Source organism: Gastrolobium bilobum, unplaced genomic scaffold (genome assembly GCF_033153095.1).
Source record: "Gastrolobium bilobum isolate Gb01-03AN ecotype WA unplaced genomic scaffold, APGP_CSIRO_Gbil_v1 utg21709, whole genome shotgun sequence".
NCBI lineage: Eukaryota > Viridiplantae > Streptophyta > Magnoliopsida > Fabales > Fabaceae > Gastrolobium > Gastrolobium bilobum.
The window spans coordinates 161,871-183,792 of NW_026898833.1; the positions used below are offsets into that span (position 1 = coordinate 161,871).

A 21,922-nucleotide genomic window follows, 5' to 3' on the forward strand; every position below is an offset into this window, starting at 1 on the left:
AAGATTTGCAGATGGTTTCGAAAAAAACAAAAATGAATAAGTATTATAAACCATGTACCTGAAAAATTTAGCCAACAGGTGATTATGTGAAACAAAAGTGATAATCGTGATAAAAAATAGGGAAAAGTTCACCAATGTCCCTGTGGTTTGCTTCAGAATCATCTATGTCTCTGTGGTTTTTTTTTTATCACATATACCCCTGTGCTTTTAAAAAATAAAAAACCACAAGGGCATATGTGATAAAAAACAATACCCTTTTGCAAACCACAGGGATATATATGATAAAAAAAACCACAGGGACATAAGTGATTCTAGAATAAATCACAGGGACATTGGTGAACTTTTCCCTAAAAAATAATAATAATAAAGGGCCATAAAGTAAATTCTCGTTCAAGAAAAACTATTTTATATTCCATTCTGGAGAAGGGAGGGAACAGGATGAAAGCAACAGACGTCCGTAGTTCATCAATCAGATAATGTTAATATGCAATTAGAAACTTGAGACAAATAGGAAAAATCAATTTTCTCATTCAGAGGTGGCAACAAACATTGAAAACTTAGGAGGTGTTACTTGATGCTTCATCTCAGCAATATTCCTGGGTCAGTTCAAAGCTTCAGCTGACATATAGACAAAGTACGGGTCTAGCCTCACCTCCCATTAACCAAAAAAACAAATCACCTCCCAAAACATTTCATTATTTTTGACGTGAGGGAAGAAGTCAAAAATCTCATTCCAGCAGATCCACCAGGAAAATATGATATACAATAGTATCCAAGTGAGAGAACCTGTAAGTATAATATATGTAAGATTTCAATTTCAAAATATCAATTCCAATGCAAGATTGATAGTTTTAGAAAGAAACAGAATGACAAATATATGTACTAATCTGTAAGGAAGATCTATTTCCACACCCCCAGTTGCTGGAACCAACACCCATCACATAAATCCAGTCACTTGGAAATAGAAACTCTGGAATAATAATGTTTCTGCTATATAGAAGGAACTGTTGCTATAGTAACTTCAAGATTACGCTCAAAAGCCATTGCACATACTTCAAATCCACAGAAAATGCTAATAAAAACACAAGGGGAAGGGCAAAGCAACAAAGAAGCATTTAACTTTTTAACTACACACAAGACTCATACCTGTACGACAGAGAATACAACAGAGAGAATGTAGCTGTGACGCACCATTGATACATATATGGTACCAAACATACTACATATAAAACCCAGTGTGAAAGGGAGCCTCTGAAAAATTATCACAAAGAGAGACAGAGTCAGAAGAAAGCATAAAACACATGCAATCAAATCAAAGAGACCGTTTTACTAAAAAACTAAACAAACTCACCGAATCAACATATAATGACTGGTAAAGTCATTTTATCACCGTGAAAATAACATGACATGAAATTCTAGTAACTTACCTCCTTTGAAAACATGTGAGCAAGCTGATTCTTTGGACCCTTGAGAATAAAGAATGATCCAATAATAAATCCACACCCAAGTGTAAAGCATATTGCAAACTTTTGAGGCATAACCACCATCACAGGCAGGAACAAGGTAAATGCAATGAAAACGAAGAAGACTCCACTTGCCAGAAGCAAGCTAAAATACACTAGTGCTTTCCCAGAAGGAACACTGCTAGTGGCCGACTGAAAGTTGCCAGGTATATCTCTCACACCTTTAGAAACCCTAACAATTATAAGATAAGAGACAAATTGCTTAACTACTTGAGTACATAAGTTCAAGACAATGGTATATCTTTGCAAATTTCAATATGTTCCACCATGGAGTAAACAATCCATTCAAAAAAATTTAGAGAAAATTGGACCTACCCATTGACTTTTCTTTCCGCAGCAATTTATGCTGTCAAGAAAAAAAGCTGAAGAGCAATAACAATGATTTCTCTGCCACATTCAGATAAGGCAGAAAAGAACAGACAGTTTTTTCCACGTTATCTCATTAGTAGTAGCTCGATACAGTATATTAGCATGAATATAGCAAAGAGTTACTGACACCAAAGCTCAACCACTATAAATCATATGATGATTTTAAATTAAAGTTTACGACATGAGAGATAGTGCGAAAACAATTTTTTTGCATGATCACCCGTTCACCACAAAGGCATACCAGAAGCAAAACCTAAGATTTTAAAAGTAAAGATTGGCAAACAACAATATCAAAATTATAATCTAACGTGCTGGAGCGCCGTTGTATATGCTAGATTGTAGTTCTGGATTTGGAAATTTTGGGATTGTGTGGGATCACAAACAAGCTCATAAGGTCATTAGGATCGTACAAGGTTACCAATCCTGAAAATATTTTGTCCCCGAATATGTTTTTCATTTAATTCACAGGGTGATTGGATTTGGGACTAATGATATAGCCTTAAAACCCTAATTAGAGAGTTGTGAGACACTTGAAGTCTCAAATCCAACACCAAAGTTGAAGGTTGGGTTTCAATTGATCAGAACTGAATGATTAAATACAAATCGGTGAATAAAAAGTAGAGAGCTTACACGTTGAAAGTTCCAGTGACAGTGTCGTTAGCAGACCTAACAGCAGATTCGAGATCGAATGGGATCCCCAAATTGGAGTTGGAATTGGAGTTGTCCTGCGATGAAGCGTACGAGTTCCAATCAGCAAGCAAAGATGAGGATGAAGGTGCTGCTGATTTCTGCTCATCATCGTCACTGCGTGAGCTTGAGAACCACCCCTCCATTCTTCGAATACAATCAACAATCTATACTATATACTGTATACTATTTCTACCATTCCCTTTTCTTCTTCTTCTTTTTTTGTTAAGGAGGAGGAGTCGAAGAATGTGAATTGAAAGATGAGGGAAATGAAAATTGAATAGGCATGCTAATGTGAATTGATTGCAGTCAATTTTTGGAATAACTTTTATACGTGGGAGTTACCTATGGTGTTGTAATTAACATGAATATGCCAAATGAAACAATTATAATCGTACATGAGTGGGTTAAAGGTGATAAAAGAGAAGAGAAAAAAATTATAAAGATAGGAAATTAGACAATTATCACTATTAATTTAATTATTAATAATTAATATCCTTCCATATGACATGATCATGTTACACATGAGAGCATGCGACTCACCAATTACGCCTTCTACTACCTTTAAGTGGGTTTAAAATTTAAGAATTTTTTTTCTTGTGATATATATATAAAAGTGAGTGGTTTCATTAAGATTTACTTATTTTTATATGAATGTGATAGAAAAAAATTTCTTTAATTCAAGTAGAAATATTTTTTTCCTAAATTATATATTCAATAACAACCAAAAAATTATATATTCAATAACTTTTTAAATAATGGTATATTAACATTCAGATTATGTACATTTGTAATCCCTTCATCCTTGTTTCCTAAACGAATAGATGTCCTCGTGCGAAGATGAGAAAAGAAATAAGAAAAGAAAAATTCTTGAAGAATTATGAGCCTGTTTGATTTGTGTTTTAATTTTTTTGTTTTTAAAATTATTTTATAGAATAATAATAGAAACAGTTATTTTGTGTGTGTTTTGTTTGTTTTAAACGTTAAAAACCAAAATAAAAAACAAAAACAATTCAAATATATTTTCTGAATTTGATTCTAAAAACAAGAAAATAATTACATTTTTTTTACAAAACAGGCCTTATCAAATGAGTTTTTTTTTTATTTAGAAAACTTAAAAACTGTTTTTAAAAATAGTATCTTATGTTCTTAATTCTCCCTAAATCTCTTTCCTCTTTTTTTTATAACATGTTATTAACACAATTTGTTTTTACCAATTGATAAATAGTGCGTTTCTACAATCATCAATTAAGAAAATATAAATAATCGCGCCATGTTTGACACTAAGATGAATGATGAAGATTCATGCGTGATTGATAGTGTAACCACACACATCATTTTTAAAAATATAAAATATTTTTCTCAACCATGATTGGCTAAGACAAGTGTTATCAGCACTACAAACTTAATCGAAAGTTCCAGAAGAGCTTCTATTACATTACCTAGACTAACAAACCAATTTAATATTAAGTGATGCATCATACTCTAGTAGATTTAATAAAAATATAAAAAGTTTTAAAGTCATATACATTGTAATGGTTATCCCATTTAAATCACAAGTGAAAATAATATTAAATACCTACATATTACAATTTTTTTTTGTACATTACATATTACATTTTTTAGATTTGGCCACAAAATTGTGCTGTAAAAAATGCAAGTTTTTTTCTTTTTGATTGTTTTGTGCATACATTAATTCAATGGAAAATAATATTGTTACTAACCAGAAGTTAGTTGGTCCAAAAGCATTTACCCTTTAACTTGAGAGATTCGATCATCTAGGTGCTAGACTTTTTACACAAATAATTTGATTAAGAACACAATTTCCACATTATACAATTAAAATTATATGGCTTGATGATGCGGGGGAATTAATGATTATTGTATATAAGTAAGCATTCAATGGCTCTCTTGGGGTTATTGAGAGATTATAATTGATCACTAGACTACTATTTATGAAATCTAGATTATCACTTGGGGTTATGTCATTTTGCATGCACTTATCAAATTAAAACCAGCTACATATCTTAAATACTTCCCATTACAACTTATTTTTGGTCGAGAACATAACTTGCCTCATTGAATATTTTTGTTGTGTTATTTATATTTCAATTGGTACCACCAACCCTAGTTAGTTTAAGATAAAGATGTTGATATTGATGTTGATTTATATTCCAATTGCTTCAATACAATGAACAAAGATAAAGCCACAAATAAAATATTTAGGGGTTGTTAAATGCCGTTATGGTTATAAACTTTAGCTTTTCTAAATAATAATTTATTAACTTACATATTGCTTATATTTGTAATCCCTTTATCTTTATTTCATATATGAAGATGTCTTCTCTTGAAGATGAGAAGAAGAATAAAAAAGAAAATTTCACGAAGAATAAAATTTTTATAATTTTTCTACTCTTGATCTCTCTTTAAATTTCTTTCCTCTTTCTCTTTGATTAGACTTTGACAATCTTTTGTATTGTTGATATCTTCTTAAATAACTTTTTTTATTTTTTTTATAACTAATTAATCATTATTTATTATTATCTCATCCTCTTATAAAAATTTAAACAAAGTAATAAATGATGATTTCTTAACATAAAAGTAATGATTTATTTATCTTCATACTTTACATTTTAAAGTTCAACCGAAACCATTTAAATGATATTTTTGAATTCGGCACATTCATTTTGTCTCATTCATTTATGCTAAATTGGCTTTTTGCTTAATCTATCTATCTATCTATCTATATATATATATATATATATATAATAAAGTTAAACCAAAGCAAATCCCCTTTGTATTCACACTGTGTGTTCATACTTGAAACCCTCCAAAACGCTGACGTGTCAAATTATGATTCATCCTAAGTTGTGTGTTCAGATTGTGTGTTCACGCTTGCATTAACTTAAAAAAAATCGTAATAATGACTTGGTGTACAAAAAACGAAAATCTTTCTCTTTTAATTAATGACCCACTATCATTAATTGTTGTATTGGAAAATGAAAGGTTTTTAAAAATTGCATTGGAAGATGAAAAGTCTATTAATGATATTTGAAAATATACTACCTAAAAAAACTTTTCAGTTCCTCCTCTCTCTCTCAATTACTCTTTTAAATACCAAATTCCAAAATGGCATCTTTATTTTTCCCATTGCCTTTCTCATCTCTGATTCTTCACCCAAACCCCATCCTTTCTTTTCCCTACATCCACTCTCATTCTATTTCTCATTTTCTTGAACATTAGTCATGGGGCCAGTTACCTCTTTCCAGCCAAAGAGGAAGAAAGTTGGGGTCTTTAGCAAAGAAGGGATCGGACTGAAAAATTACTTGAAACAGCTCCAGCAACACCCTATGAGAACCAAGGTCCCTCTTCTTCATTATTTAATGCATATATCTCATTTTTAATTTCCCTTTCCATGGCTTGCTTTCCTGGCTTTTTTTTCATCCATTTTCATTGACCCGTTGTTTTGTTAGTCCTAAAAGAGCTACCTTTAATGGTTCACATTATAGATTGGTTGTAGTTGGCTAGCGACTAGCATCTTGGAAGAATTTATAAGAAACAGTCTAAAGGTCTAACCTTGCTCAAAAGTTAGAATCTATGGGTCACAAGCCTGAGTGTGCTTTGTGGGAGTGGCATGTAGATCAAGTACAAACTTTCTTAGCATATAATCAGTCTCCTCGAAATGTGGAAAAAGGATTTTTATAGTTTTTTCTCATTTTATGCTTATGTTTCAGGTGTATGAGTGAAAAAAACGCAAAAGAATGCATAATGGTGGAAAAGGAAAAGATCAAGGCTTTATAATGGTAAAAGCAATCAATCTACCATGAAACTAATATCATCAATGAAAGTAGGGTTGAGAAGAAGAAGAACGGTTTGTGCGTATATTAGGTGGAAGATGAAGATATGAGTTACTCTCTTTTGGTTTTTTGATTTTGTAGCTTACAACAACAGTTTCCATGCTAGCCTGGACATGGCAACCTATGAGGCGTTGTACGGTAGGAGGTGTCGTACACCTACCTGCTGGTCTGAGGTTGGAGATAAAGAGTTGTTTGTCTTGGACTTTGTCCAAGATACCACCCTGCAGATCCAGATGATCAAGAAAAAGTTGAAGCAGGCGCAGAATCGCCAGAAGAGCTACTATGATGTTAAGCATCGTTCACTGGAGTTCAATGAGGGTGAGCACATGTTCGTGGGGCTTTCACCTGTCATCGGTGTTAGACGGGCACTCGGAGTGAGGAAGCTGAGCCCGCAGTTCATTGGGCCCTATCAGATTCTTGGTAGAGTAGGACATATTGCCTACCGGCTTGCTTTGCCTCCGAACTTGGCCAACATCCATGACGTGTTTCACGTGTCTCAGCTACAGAAGTATGTAGCGGATCCTTCGCACGTGGTGCAACCTGATGATGTGGAGGTTCGGGAGAACCTGAAGACTCCCGTCGGACCACTCAAGATTCTCGATCGTGGCGAGAAGCAGCTGAGGAGCAAGATCATTCCGATGGTCAAAGTGCAATGGTCAGGAAGAACTCCTGAGGAGTGTACCTGGGAGCGAGAGGAGGAGCTTCTCCGGCAGTATCCCGAGTTTCGAGACAGGTATATTCTTATTTTGAGGACAAAATCCTAAAAAGGTGGGGTGAATGTAAGAATCTGCACCGTTAATTGAGGAATTTAATTAATTAATTATGTGAAATTAGGAAATAATTCCATAATTGACACTAATAATTATTATGAGGCTTAAATAAATATAGTAAGTGAGTTATAATGTTGAAAGTCACTTTTCGGAAGAAAAATGCAGATACCGGTTCTGCTAGTCGGTATAAATGCGTACCGAAAAAGTATCTCATAAAATTATAAAAAGTGATTATATATTATGGGAATAATATATAGGACTTTTAAAACGAGTTTCAAGTTAAAATAATGAGAATTGGTGCCAAAACTGATACTGGCTATGGAAAAGCGCGTACCAGAAAGGTGCTCCGAAAATTATAAAAAAAATATGAAAAATCTTAGAAAAATGACTAGATTAAGAATCTTGAGTTTGGAATTAAAATGTTAAGCGTAGCAATTAAAGTTAATATTGTGTGGTAGTGACTTAACCATCTATATAAGTGCATTTTGCACAAAACCCTAGGCCATGTTATGCCTCCTACGTGAGTTTGGCTGAGTCTTGAAGTCATCCACACTTTTGCCACCTTCTCCTCCATTTTTGTGAGCCAAGGAGCTTCTTTTCTCCTTGGTTTCTTCTCTTTTGTTGAGTAAACACTTGGGTGAGTGCATTGGGAGGTTGAGGTCCAGCTCTTGCTGAGTTGAGGGAGCTGTCTTGTATGGAAGTGTGGGGCTGAGTTCTTGGGTTGAGTGGTTGGAGCTTTGTTTTGGTTGTGGGAGCTTCAAGGAGTGACCTTTAGTGTGAAAAGATAACTTTTGACCACCATTTTCGTGTCCTTGTGTGTGCTGGACTTTGGGAGCTTCAAGTGAGCTCCAAGAGCACCATTTTTCCTCTATTTTGGACTTTGGTAAGTTATACCAACCTTGATCATGAGTTTTAATGGGTTAAAGGTGATGTCTTTGCATGTTAATGGGTTAAGCAAGTAACCAACTGGTATGTAAACCTAAGAGGGTATAAAAATGCATGCTTTAACTTATTTAAGTGTTAAAAATGGAATCTTGGAAGGATATCTTCGCGAAATGCAGAAACTGCATTCTGTCGCGAAATATCCGGTTATTTGCTCGTGAAATATCTGGATATTGATATCCGGATATTGGATATCCGGGTATGCTCCCGAGGAATATCTGGATATTCTGGGTTTGCGATGAACAGTAGCGTACTGTTCATCCAGAATTGATTTATGGGTTTGTGGACCCTAGATTGATGAAGTTGAAATTCTGTAATTAATGAACTAAGTCAGAATCAAGTGATTAAGGGCTTATGGCTTGGTATGGAGCCTTAAGACGTGAAACGTTAAGGAAAGGCGTTGTCTTTAAGTTGTATGCTTGAGGTGCATAATTATTGATATAGTATTGGTCCATAACAGATTGTGATCTGCTGTGTGTTGGACTTGAGCTGTGGACTTTTGGCTTTGGGTAGCTAGCTTGCAAGGTAAGCTTTCGTGTCCTCGGTTTAGCCATGTTGTGGTTCCACCATGTTCCATGGGGGTATGGTTATATGCACGTTGTGTTACATGCTTTGAATATTTGAAATGTTGTTGAGCTTTATGTGTAATGGCTTTTAATATGCATGTGTTGTTCCATCTTGACGGTAAGTCTGAGTATGTGACGTCATACAATACGGTGATCCGGGGTGGATGCAAGTGGCATCTTGCACTATTTGTGGGTAATAGACGTATACTTATTCCTGCATTTCTCTGGCCAGTAGAATTAGTATTGACACACATGACATGATTATCTGCTACATTGCACTGTTTTCGAAATTATATTGATAAACTGCTTTTGGAACTTATATTGCACATGTAAGTGAGCTTAGAGTGGAAGATCCTTGAGGACCCCTTGTCTTACTGAGATTTCTGGTTTAGAGATCTCACCCAACGTTTGGAGAATGCTTATTTCAGGTTCAGGTAGTAGTATGGTGACTGATGCCTCTGGTGGCAGGAGACCAGAGCTTAGTTGATTATGTTTTACTACTTATATGCTAGCATGACTGGGTTAGATGTTGTTTATGTAATCTGCCATTTATTATTGTGTGATATTGCTGAGACTTATGTTGGGCTTTGTTGCCTTATTTGGGTGAGCATGGGAGTTGTCCATGCCACTAAGTTGTTAGTACTTTGAGTTGAGTTGTATAAACTGTTAGATGGTCCGGTCTACGTTATTGTAGTTTCGTGACTAGAGACCCATACTTATATTATCTATGTTATGAGGTATTTTAGTTAGCTGTTTTATTGCAATCACACACAGGCAATGTTTTATTAATTGAATAATAAGCAAGTTGGTAATGGTAATGGCATCATAATTGAAAAGAAATTCCGCATTTTTAATTAAGCGCAGCTTAATACGATAGAATGATAACATTATCGGATATATACGAGGTGTTACAATGAGTGGTGTGCATTTTTCTTTTTATATCCCTTCCTCGTGTTAGCATTGTGCAGTATAACGTATTATCGTGTGTTTTGATGTTTTAGTATGCAAAAAGAATTGATCCCTCTCAATAGCAAATCTTTGTTTGTGGTTGATATTTGCAAAGTTATGTGTCAATTCCGTAGTTTTTTCCACATGAAATATAGAATAAAATAGCAACACAATTTTTTTGTAAGTATAAGGTTTGCAGTACGATTAACCAACCATGACGGACGACAAAATTTTTGATCTTTTTCCTCCGTGCATCGCACAGGTAATGCACTAGTATATATTCTAAAGTTAAACCAAAGCAATTCTCTTTTGTGTTCACACTGTGTGTTCACACTTGAAATCCTCCAAAACACTGACGTGTCAAACTCGGATTCGTGTTCAGCTGTGTGTGTTCACACTGTGTGTTCACACTTGCATTAATATTTAAAAAAATAAAAGAAAAAATCGTAATAATGACTTTTTATGGAAAAACGAAAATCGAAATGATGATTAATGACCCACCATCATTAATTGTTGTATTGGGAAATAAAAGGTTTTTAAAAATTGCTTTGGAAGATGAAAGGTTTTTGCATTGGAACCTGCAAAAATTTATTGAACCTTATTGGAAGCTGAAAAGTTTTTTAAATTGAACCTTAATGGAATGAAAAGTTTTTTTAAATATTTAATGTGCTAGCCAAATTTAATGGTGTATAAATAGAAGATATATGGGATGGGGGAGTTGTTCTTTGTGAAATCGCCTGTGCTCATATTTTTCATCTCCATTGCTTTCTTCATCTTCTCAACCTATTCTTCTACGTTATCTATTATTATATCGTTATTTATGTACTCAGAATAAAGGTTTCGACGACAATGTGGAGATGATTCTTTTGGATGAACATGTAATAGTTTTTCTCTTACCATTTGCAATTCTATTGTGATATACTTTTTTTTAACTATTATATGTATGCATTTTGTAGGGTGGAAGAATTTATGCTATTGTCAAGTTGTTCTTCTATTAGATGAACGTGTAATATTTTTTGTTTTTTGTTTTTTTTGCAGCTCTGTTGTAGAGCAATGCCGACGAGATGATTTATAATCACTAATATATGTACTTCCTCGGATAAAGGTATGACATTCTTCTCTATATATTTTTTCTTCTACAAGTATTTTCTCCATAATTCTTTTCATTTTTCGAATATAATAAAACAAATAAATTGCATAATTGAGTTGATATTGTTCTGGAAAAGTATCTTTTGGCATGATATATTATTAAAAAAAGTAATTTTTTTAATATATACAATGATTTCCCACAACTACTGCGAAATATGGATCACAAGAAATAATGTACTTTGTGGGAGCGGTAAGTAGATCAAGTACAAACTTTCTTGGCAAATAATTAATCTCCTCAAAATGTGGAAAAATGATTTCAGGGGTATTTTTTTAATTATTTTTCATTTTATGCTTATGTTTCAGGGTTATCAATGAGGAAAACGCGAAAAATGCATAATGGTAGAAAATTAAAAGATTAAGGCTTTTATAACAGTGAAAGCAAACAATCTAATATGAAATCAACATCATCAATGAAATTAGGGTTAAGAAGAAGAAGAATGATTTGTGAGTATATTAGATGGAAGAAGAAGATATGAGTTACCCTCTTTTAGATTTTTAATTTTGCAGCTTCTTATTTTATTTTTTTCTTTTATTTGTATATGCTCCATGCAATTGTAGCTTCATACTAACCAAAAGAATTTTTTTTTCTTATTTATTTTTTCTTTTATTATTTTTTTCTCCCACGAACATAATTACTAATATCCTTTTTATATCCAAAAAATAATGATTTTCCTTTATGTATGATTTTATGATGTATCCTTTGTTCAGGGTTATCAATGAGGAAAAAGCGAAAAATGCATAATGGTGAAAAATTAAAAGATCAAGGCTTTATAACAATGAAAGCAAACAATATACTATGAAACCAAAGAAAAGAGTTCAACATTAATTAGTGGCATACATAGGCATTAATATCCAACTTTTTTTAAATTTAAAATTTGAAGTTGATATAGGTGAGAAAAGAATTTAACATCTTTTAGTGAGATACAACTGTATTAAATTTTTACTATTTTTTACCTGAGAATTGTTAACCCTCATTTTAAAAATCATCTAATGCTTTTTTCCATATTTATCGAAAAATCAAAAGACCAAAAAAAAAAAAGAGTTCACATTAAGTAAAGGCAGGCAAGTTCATTAATATCCCTTTTTTTTTAAATTTTGAAATTTAAAGTTGATATAGGTGGAAAAAGAATTTAACATCTTTTAGTGGGAGACAACTGTATTAAATTTTCTCTATTTTTACATGAAAATTGTTAACCCTCATTTTAAATTTTTTTAATGTTTTTTTCATATTTATCGAAAAATCAAAAGACCAAAAAAAAAAAAGAGTTCACATTAAGTAATGGCAGGCAAGTTCATTAATATCCCTTTTTTTTTTAAATTTTGAAATTTAAAGTTGATATAGGTGGAAAAAGAATTTAACATCTTTTAGTGGGAGACAACTGTATTAAATTTTCTCTATTTTTACATGAAAATTGTTAACCCTCATTTTAAATTTTTTTAATGTTTTTTTCATATTTATCGAAAAATCAAAAGACCCAAATAAAAGAGTTCAGCATTAATTACGCTTTTATATGAGATATAGAATTTAAAATCACAGATGAATGAAAAACATTTTATTTTAATTCGAAATTTAAAATATTTAAACTAAATAGTTAATGCGAAAAGAGTTTAGTATTAATTAGTGGCAAGCAAGTGTATTAATATCCTACTTCTTTCTTAATTAAATCAAAAATCAAAAATAAGAAATTAGTGCGAGACTTCTAATTAATGACTCACTATCATTTTTACATTGAAGATGGAAGGTTCTTTACTAATGTTACTTGAAAATGGAAAATTTATCACTTTATATTTTCTTATAACCTTCAAACCATTAATACGCTTAATCTTCTATCTCATGCGCGTTCTCACTTGCTTGCCAATTTTGAAAATAAACAAATAACAAAAAATTAAGTTTTAAGTAAATTAATCTCGAAATTAAAGTGTTAGTAGCAGACATCAAATTAATGTCCCACTATCATTTCTATATTGGAATTGTATGGTTTTTAATTATTTTGTTGGAAGGTGAAAGGTGCATTACCAATGTTTCTTAAAAATGAAAAATTCATCATTTCATGAAAAATATAGACAACCTTCTATGCATGTTTCCCACTAGTTTTAGTATGAAAAATTGTTAAATCTATTAATACTAGTTGTTATTATGTCAATTGGGCGGGAAAATATTTAATATTTCAAAATTCAAACTTTTTAAGTTTGAATTTTTAACTTGATAGCTGAAAAAAGAATTCTACATTAATGTTTTTGTAGTGGAAAAAATTATATATAATAAAATTAAATTTAATATGTTAAATTATAGATTAAACAAAAAATTATTTAAATTTTATAAAAAATATGTATATATAGTTGATAAAAATTAATTTAAATTTGAAATTTAAATGAAAAATTAAGAATGTCATATTTATACCGTAAATGAATTAAAAATTTAACTTTAAAAAGTAATACAAAAAGAGAAAAACATTTCCACACAAGTATTTTTTTAACATAAACATTTTAAATATATATGTATAGCTTAAAATTTTAAAAAATATGTCTAATTAATACAAAAATATTCGATTATAATAAATGCAATTCAATTCAATTCACCAAACATTCGATTTAGTAGAATACCTTTTGTATCAACTCATATTTGTTCATTATATTTGTGTTACAAATATAAAAAAAATATACAACGAAAATAAAAGATTTAAAAATAAAAATAAAAATGGCATTTATCATCCTGTAAAAAAATAATAAAATTTAATCACTATAACAATACGAGTTTTAATTTAATATATAAGAAAAAAATAGAACTTTCATTCTTTTGATGTAATAGAAAAAAATCACAGTTACCTATGTCTTAAATGAAAACAAGAAATTATTACTTGGAGAATGTGCACATTCTTCTATACATGTTTTCCACTACTATCTGTATGAAAAAAATATTAAACCTATTAATAATATTAATTATTATGTTTATTGAGTGAAAAATTATTTAATATTTAAAATTCAAAATTTTGAATTTTGAACTTGATAAGTGAAAAAAGAGTTCAACTTTAATATTTTTGTAATGGGAAAAAGATATATATATATATATATATATGTGTGTATATATAAGAAATTTGAATTTTAATATAAAATTATAGATTACACAAAAATATATTTGAAATTGTAAAATATATGTATAGTTGATAAAAAAATAATTTAAAATTTAAATTTAAATAAAAAAATAAGAAACGACGTACTTATACTTTAAAAGAAAATTTATTAAAATTTTAACTTAAAATCATAATACAAAAGAGGAAAATTTCCGTACAAGTATTTTTTATAAAAATATTTAACTTATATATTTTAAAAATTAAATATGCATTTATAACCAATTTAAAAAAACGTATCAAAACCATAAATTGAAATAGAAAAAGATTATAATTTTTTTTATAATTAATACAAAAAATTTAAAATTTAAATTTAAATAAAAATAAAATGATCTCTATCATTCTGTAAAAAAAAATATTATAAAAATTTAATCACTATAAATATTTTTATTTTTTATTTTTTATATAATAAAGAAATTAAACTTTTATTTTTTTATTGCAAGAATGTAATTAACACAATTTCCTATGTCATGAATGAATAACTAAAAATTATTATTTAGAGAAAGTACACAACCTTCTAAGGATGTTTTTCACCACTTTTTGTATGAAAAACTATTATGTCTATTAATAATATTTACTATTGAGAGAGAAAATATTTAATATTTAAAATTTAAACTTTTTAATTTGAATTTTAAACATGATAGGTGGGAAAACAGTTCAACATTTAATGTTTCTGCATTAAAAAAAAGATATAAATAATAAATCTGAATTTAATATAAAATTATAGATTAAAAAAAAACCTATTTAATTTTATAAAAATATGTTTATAGTTGATAAAAAATAATATAAATTTAAAATTTAAACTTCATAGGTGGGAGAAAAAGTTTAAAATTGGATGTCAAAGAGCTGTATTAATATCTCACTACTTTTTGCATAGGTGATTGTTAAGCCTATTAATAATACCATAACTTTCTGCGTCGAAAAATGTTAAGCGTATTAATAATTTTTTGTTAAGCATATTAATAATATTTATTATTATATAATTAAAATAATGAATGATCTTTTGATATTATCCTAATCAATTTCAACTATAAGGTGTTTTATAGAATATTAAACGTACGAATTCAAATATTCTCAAATTCTTTATCTCTTATATATGTCACAAATACACAGACCACAAAGAATCGATTGAAAGGCAACTGTAAAAAATATAGATATATAGTAATCTAGATGTAACTATAAGAACAATTTTGTGTGGATAAATATAAAAACATATTATATGCTGATATAAAATATTTTCAGTTAAATGTGACAAACTAGGCTCGGCCCGGAGGGCCAGCTCACCAACTAATTTTTATAATTAAATTAAAATTTAGTCATTCTTCTTTTATAAATAAATTTCTAAATTTGATTTCAATTTTTCTAAATATAAATTTGTAAAATTCAAAATACTAATGATACAAATCCTTGAAAAAAATAAATAATTACATAAATTATTGATAGTTAAGGTTGCAAACTGGGTTTGGCTCAAAGGGCCTGCCCGTCAACACATTTTTATAATTAAATTAAAATTCCACTATTATTTTTTTATAATTAATTTTTTTGGTATCCTTCTTTTTTTATAATTAAATTCCTAATTCAGATTTCAATTTTTGTAAATACAAATTTATAAAATTCCAAATAATAACGACACAACTCCTTGCAAAAAAATAATTATTTATTATTATTTTGTAAATCTAATTGGAATAAATGAAACTTCATCTCTGAGATAAAATATAAAAATCTAGACGCAACTATAAGAGCCTTTTTTTATGGATAAATATAAAAACTTATTACATACTAATAGTTAGAGGTGGCAAACTAGGCTCGGCCCAAAGGGCCAGCCAACCAACATATTTTTATAATTAAATTAAAAAGTGATCATTCTTCTTTTATAATTAAATTCCTTAATCTGATTTTGATTTTTGTAAATACAAATTTATAAAATTTCAAATACAAACGACACAAATTCTTGCAAAAAATAATTTTTTATTATTATTTTTTAAATCTGATTGTAATAAATGAAAGTTCATCTCTGAGATAAAATATAAAAACCTAAATGTGACTATAAGAACATTTTTTGTGGATAAATATAAAAATCTATTGCATGCTGATAGTTAGAGGTGACAAACTGGGCTCGGCCTGAAAGACCGGCCCACCAACACATTTTTATAATTAAATTAAAATTTCACCATTCTTCTTTTATAATTGAATTCCTAACTTCGATTTTTATTTTTGTAAACACAAATTTGTAAAATTTTATCATTCTTCTTTTATCATTCTTTTATATAAATAAATTTTTTTGACAAATGGTCCCCAAATTAAGCTTTTAATTATATTGGACAATTTTCAAAACCATTATTCCTCAAATTAAGCAACGGTTTGATGACAGATGGTCCCCAAATTAAGCTTTTAATTATATTGGACGATTTCCAAAACCTTTATTCCTCAAATTAAGCAACAATCATTAAACCTGAGATGTAATTAATTTCTACGTTGAGTAAACAGTAGATTAGATGCAGCGTTTTGATGACAGATGGTCCCCAATACACCATTGTTCCAAATTCAAATTTAAATTCAAAAAATGACAATGTAGAAAGAAAAGAAACAGAAAGAAATAACCTGTTAAGATTTGTTGACATATAAATTTCCAAAACGTTATGTTATCAGTTGTTAGTATGTGTTTTTTGAATTATTCAATGAGTCAGATTATAATTTTTGTTTACTTAGTCTTTGTTTGAGTAAAATTGAACTTGTAAAATTAAACTTTTAAAAGACGAACCAAAACATAATCAAAGATTGGATTAATCATTTGATTATTAACATTTATTACACAACATGTAACACTACAATTTTTGCTTTTAATATTAATTAACGTCGTTATTGATACCGGAAGATATAACTAATTTTTCAGCAGTAAGAGAGTACTATTTTTTTTCACTAGAAGTTTTGAATCAATGTTAAAAAAAAACAGTAGGAGAGTACTGGGATGAAAATTCTGTTGTGGACCTGTACTTCTCCCTTTTTAAGTTTAGCTATAATCCTCAAAATGACAACACAAGATACCATTAAGGTTTCATTGAAGCCCAACATCATGAGGCAACATATCACATTGGAAGTTCACCACAAGCAACATACATCGTTCTTATAACAGTTTACCTCCAGCACAATATCTATCAAAAGAAACTCCTAGTTCTTCTTTCTATTGTGTGGCGGTTCACATACATCCAGAGGGCAATTTATCTACTAAGTCAGCCATATTACAAAATATCTCCTAATCATATAGCCACATATATCACAACTACACAAATTCATCAAAATAAAACATATTTTTCAAAATACAACATGCTTCAAATTATACTTCATGTGATAGTTCCCACAAGTGCACAACATCCCTAATCACATAACAGCCCTATTCTTGCCCATTGCATCCTTCAATGGCCTCACCTTTGTCATTTTTTTCTCCTGCTATAGCAGCCCTAAAAAGGGTGAGATTTTTAATGTCAATAACCCATGGAATTCTTGAGGTCTTTCCCTCAACAACTCGGATTCTTCTCTGCCTAAGTTCCTAAGAAAATATTGGCAACATATGAACAGAAGAAAAGATATAAAGCTTCCCTAATGACATTATAACAGTTAATAAACAAACATATATGCATCATTCTCTTCTCATTACACCTCCATGAGCCTCTCTTGCTCAAAGTAGGACATCTTCTAGGAGGTGTTTCTCATCTCTTTACCTGGCCAAGGACGTATAAGTACTTTGCGCAGCATATCTTCATTCTCTTAGCTGATCTTATACTTTTCTCATATCAGCTTTTAGAGATGCACACCTGGCAGCCAATCTCAAAGCATAGCAATCAACTATTATTGCTAAATCAGTCATTTATACATTAGGAGACATACATTCACTGTTAATGTCTTAATAGGTACCAATCACAGATTTTTATATGCAGAAATTAAGAATAAACAAAGGCCATTACCATATCAACAATTCACCATATTCATACATGTATGTAATAAGTACTGAAAAAAAACACTTCATCAAGAAAATTTCATTTCTATGCAACAACTCTTCCACGGTTTCAAAGGCTCTCTCTATAGCCTTCTTTCAGACCCACTCCAGTTTTATGATTCCAAAATTGAATACCCAACCTACAGCCTATTCTTGCACTTAAGTTAAAGAGGTTCTAGTTTTCCTTCAAAAGAAAAAGAAGTGGAGGTCAACAGCGTTCATCAATATACCAAATTAGATAGGAAATGTACATCACATTTTATCATCAATATACCTATTGAAAAAAAAAATCGAATAAAAAACATAATATAGAAGTAAAAAATAAAAAATGTTTCTTTAAAAAAAACATACCCCTTAAACATTTTATCCTTCCCAGTTGAACTATTATGATGTTATGAGGAGTGTCGTTGTTTGCCAAAAAAGATTGCATCTCATCAACATAATGCTCCCACAAAGTGCACTTCAGCTTGTGACCTCTATATATGAGTTGCAGCAAGTAAAACGTTATACACGAAATATATAATATATAAGGTAATAGACGACAACAATTTTTTTTTTTACTCTAACATTTTAAATACCTCAGGTTGTCAAGCTCCAACAACACCATTTTTGTCTTCCTATCAGACACCACACTTTCACAAACTTCACTAATTCCTGAGATTAAACCAATGACGTCTACAAAAAAAAAGAGGGCAGCAAAGAGTTTGTAAAAAAAATGGAAAAATAAAAGAATGAAAAACAGTGAGGAAAAATATATTACCCACTCTAATGAGTAAAGATTTACCTCCTGTGCTGTCCAACCACCCTTAGCGCGCCTTATGGGTCCAGTGGTCCTTCTGTACAGAAAATATTCATACATTGAAAATCAATGCATAGAGATCATAACACAGATACAAAATGGATAAGTTCTCCATAGTATAAAGGGAACCAGTTGCTATTTCAGAATGTGAAACTATGTCAATAATAGATAGGCATAAAACACCGCCCTCAAGGTAACAACATCATGATAATTCATGACTAATACTGCAATGAAAAAGTAAAGAACTACTAAATGTATGTTACCGATTTGAAGGCGATGCTGATGCTGTGCTACATATCCCTGGAGACTTGTGAATTGCACTGCCACTGCCTTCAGAAACAGAGGAACATGAAACAGCAGTAGATTGTTTATTCTCCATACAACACTCCTCTGATTTCACCTCAGCCATATCCTTCAAAACCATCACCAAAACCCAAAATCCTAATCAACAAACCATTGAATATATCTTAAACGCAAAAAACAAAAAAAGAAAAGAAAAATTCTCCAGGACCCATCACAGAATAACCATCTAAAACCCTAAAAACCTAGCTCACGTTGCAAAATTTTCAAACTTTCGCAGGGAAACACAAATATAAACATAACCCAGATCTTAAAATCCACTATCAGATAAAAAATATACCGAACCCATCTTTGTCGCCACACCCGAATCGATTCAAATTCAATAGTAACTGATATTAAGCTACTTAAAAAAAAAAGTACGACAGCAGCAATAAAATCGCAACGGAGAAAAAAAAAATTAAAAACGAAGACGAAAAGCAGCAACAAAATAAAAAATGACGAATGATATGAAATGTGGGAAAAAAAAAACAACGACTAAGAACGACGAATGCCAAAAAAATGACGAACAGCAGCTGAGAAAACCGCTAAGAACACGAAGAACAGGAGAAAGAAAAAGATGTGAGCAATCTGGAGGAACCACTAAAAAAAATGAGAAGGCGTGTAGGTTTTGTTAAACGTTTAACATTCCAAGAGAGAAAGTAGGTGAAGATTAATTAAGTTGTCAGTTTTTAAATTTTGAAAATAAGATGAGCTGTGTGTTAATTTTTAAAATTTGAAAATAAGATGAGCTGTGTCCCAATAAAGATGAGAACAGATCTGCACCATTGATTTTGGACAGCAAATCGTGACCATCAATTTTGAGTCCAGATTATAATTTCTTTTTGAATTTTTTTATTTCCTGAATTACCCAAAAAGGAAACTTTTTGAATTATGGAGTGTGAAAGCAAACACGTGTCAGAAGGAGAAGTAGCCACGTGTCAGAAGTTGCCAAAGAATGGCTTTGTCTTAGAATATAAGATTTTGTTTCTCTACATGCAAAGGAGATGTCAGAAATTGACAGCTAGTTGGATATGCTGTTAATCATTTTTCGCGAGGAGGTTGTCTATTAAATATATTAATGCAACCCCTTACATTACAGTTAAATTTTAGTATTACCTTCCGCATATCAAAGTTTCTTGTTTGTAGATAACGTAGTGACATGTCGCTATGTTAGGCATAGAAATCTTGCATTTTTGTCTAGATACTGACATTTAGGACTCATGCAGGACAAAATATTCACTTATTTCATGTTTGTATTTTGCTAAAGAGATGTGCTCTCATTCTTTGGCCCAGTTATATTATATTAAGATTTGTTATTGATTCTATGGCAGGGACTTATCTGAAAGAGATGACAAGTGAAAAAATCGGTAGCTCTATGTGTCTGTACCTGGATTGGAACCCTTCAGCCACATCCATCACAGTTGGGCTTTCTGATGGCTCCGTATCTATTGTTTCTCTTCTTGAATCCAAGCTGGAAATACAGGAAGAGTGGAAGGCACATGATTTTGAACTTTGGACAACCTCCTTTGATATCCACCAGCCAAATTTGGTATATACTGGCTCTGATGACTGTAAGTTCAGTTGTTGGGATTTGCGGGATAGTCCTTCCAATCTGGTATTTCAGATCTCTAAAGTCCACAAGATGGGCGTTTGTTGTATTGAAAAGAGTCCTCATGACCCAAACAGCTTATTAACTGGCAGCTATGATGAATTCTTGAGGGTATGGGATTTGAGATCAATCTCAAAACCTGTTAACGAGACTTCAATCAGCTTAGGGGGAGGAGTTTGGAGGGTGAAGCACCACCCCTTCATTCCAGGGTTGGTCTTGGCTGCCTGCATGCACAATGGTTTTGCAATTGTTGTCATTAAAGGGGACAAAGCTGAAGTTCATGAAACTTACAAGAAGCATGATTCCCTTGCATACGGAGCAGACTGGCAGAAAGGAGAAGCAAATCACAGAGGTGGGGGAACCAAACCACTGATAGCTACTTGCTCATTCTATGACAAACTTGTCCGGCTATGGAGGCCAGGAAATGATATTATCTTGTAGGTTGATGCTTGACATTAGGTCCTGTTTGGAAATGTAATGCATGACTGTTTTTTTATTGAATCATGGTTAAAATGAAAATATGACACTTTCCGTTGGCTACTAATCATTATTTCAAAAAAGGATAATGATGGTCGTGCAACTATTGACCTATGTAGTATATTATACTCGATATAGTTGACATTTATGCTGATGGTCATGCAGATATGTATCACGGTATCAAGACATTTGTCTGCAATATTTGACCTCAACCGCTACAATGGTTGACTAGCAAACAATATAAGTGACATGGCTTGAAGAAGAGTTGATGTTAAAGAATAATATAAATTATTAAAGTTTTAACAAGTTTAAAATTGTTAAATTTATTGTCAGTGTAATAATTTAATGATTGACTTTTTTGTAAAATTTTTCAAAAAAAAATAATGCTCAGATATTATTTTTATAAAATAAAATTTTACTAATATATCGCTTTTTATTAATTTTAATACATTATTTGCTTTTCACTGAAAAAGCCTAAAAAAGGGTGATTTTACTCCCAAAATTGATGCAACTATTTTTTTTATTTGTTTACTTTCTGTGAATGCAAAAAAATTGTCATGCATAAGTCAACATATACAGCTCTTAATTTTCACAATTAAAATTCTTCACTCTTTTTTATTAAAATAAACCAGCCACTTCAATAAAATTCTAGTTGGGTTAACAATAGCACATAGTTTGTTTGTAGTAATCTACGTAGCATTGATATTGATACGGGACACGTGATACGATACACCAACACACGCTAATTCTAACTTACGTAGCACT

General features: G+C 30.9%; 2 protein-coding genes across 2 annotated transcripts; one reads left to right on the top strand and one right to left on the bottom strand.

The window, feature by feature from the left end:
* Nucleotides 1-389: 389 nt before the first annotated feature.
* On the bottom strand, nucleotides 390-2,849 carry LOC133284592 (protein transport protein SFT2-like). The gene is made up of 4 exons (XM_061481651.1): nucleotides 2,523-2,849; nucleotides 1,428-1,695; nucleotides 1,147-1,251; nucleotides 390-786 (listed from the first exon to the last, which is right to left on the bottom strand). The coding sequence occupies exons 1-4, from the start codon at nucleotides 2,723-2,725 to the stop codon at nucleotides 676-678; spliced, it is 687 nt and encodes a 228-aa protein (XP_061337635.1). The 5' UTR covers nucleotides 2,726-2,849; the 3' UTR covers nucleotides 390-675.
* Nucleotides 2,850-10,420: 7,571 nt separating this feature from the next.
* On the top strand, nucleotides 10,421-21,121 carry LOC133284567 (uncharacterized; the record flags this gene model as incomplete). Its single annotated transcript, XM_061481610.1, has 2 exons — nucleotides 10,421-10,499; nucleotides 20,403-21,121. Coding segments are annotated over 2 exons (798 nt in total), but the record flags the coding sequence as incomplete, so codon positions are not given.
* Nucleotides 21,122-21,922: the final 801 nt, after the last annotated feature.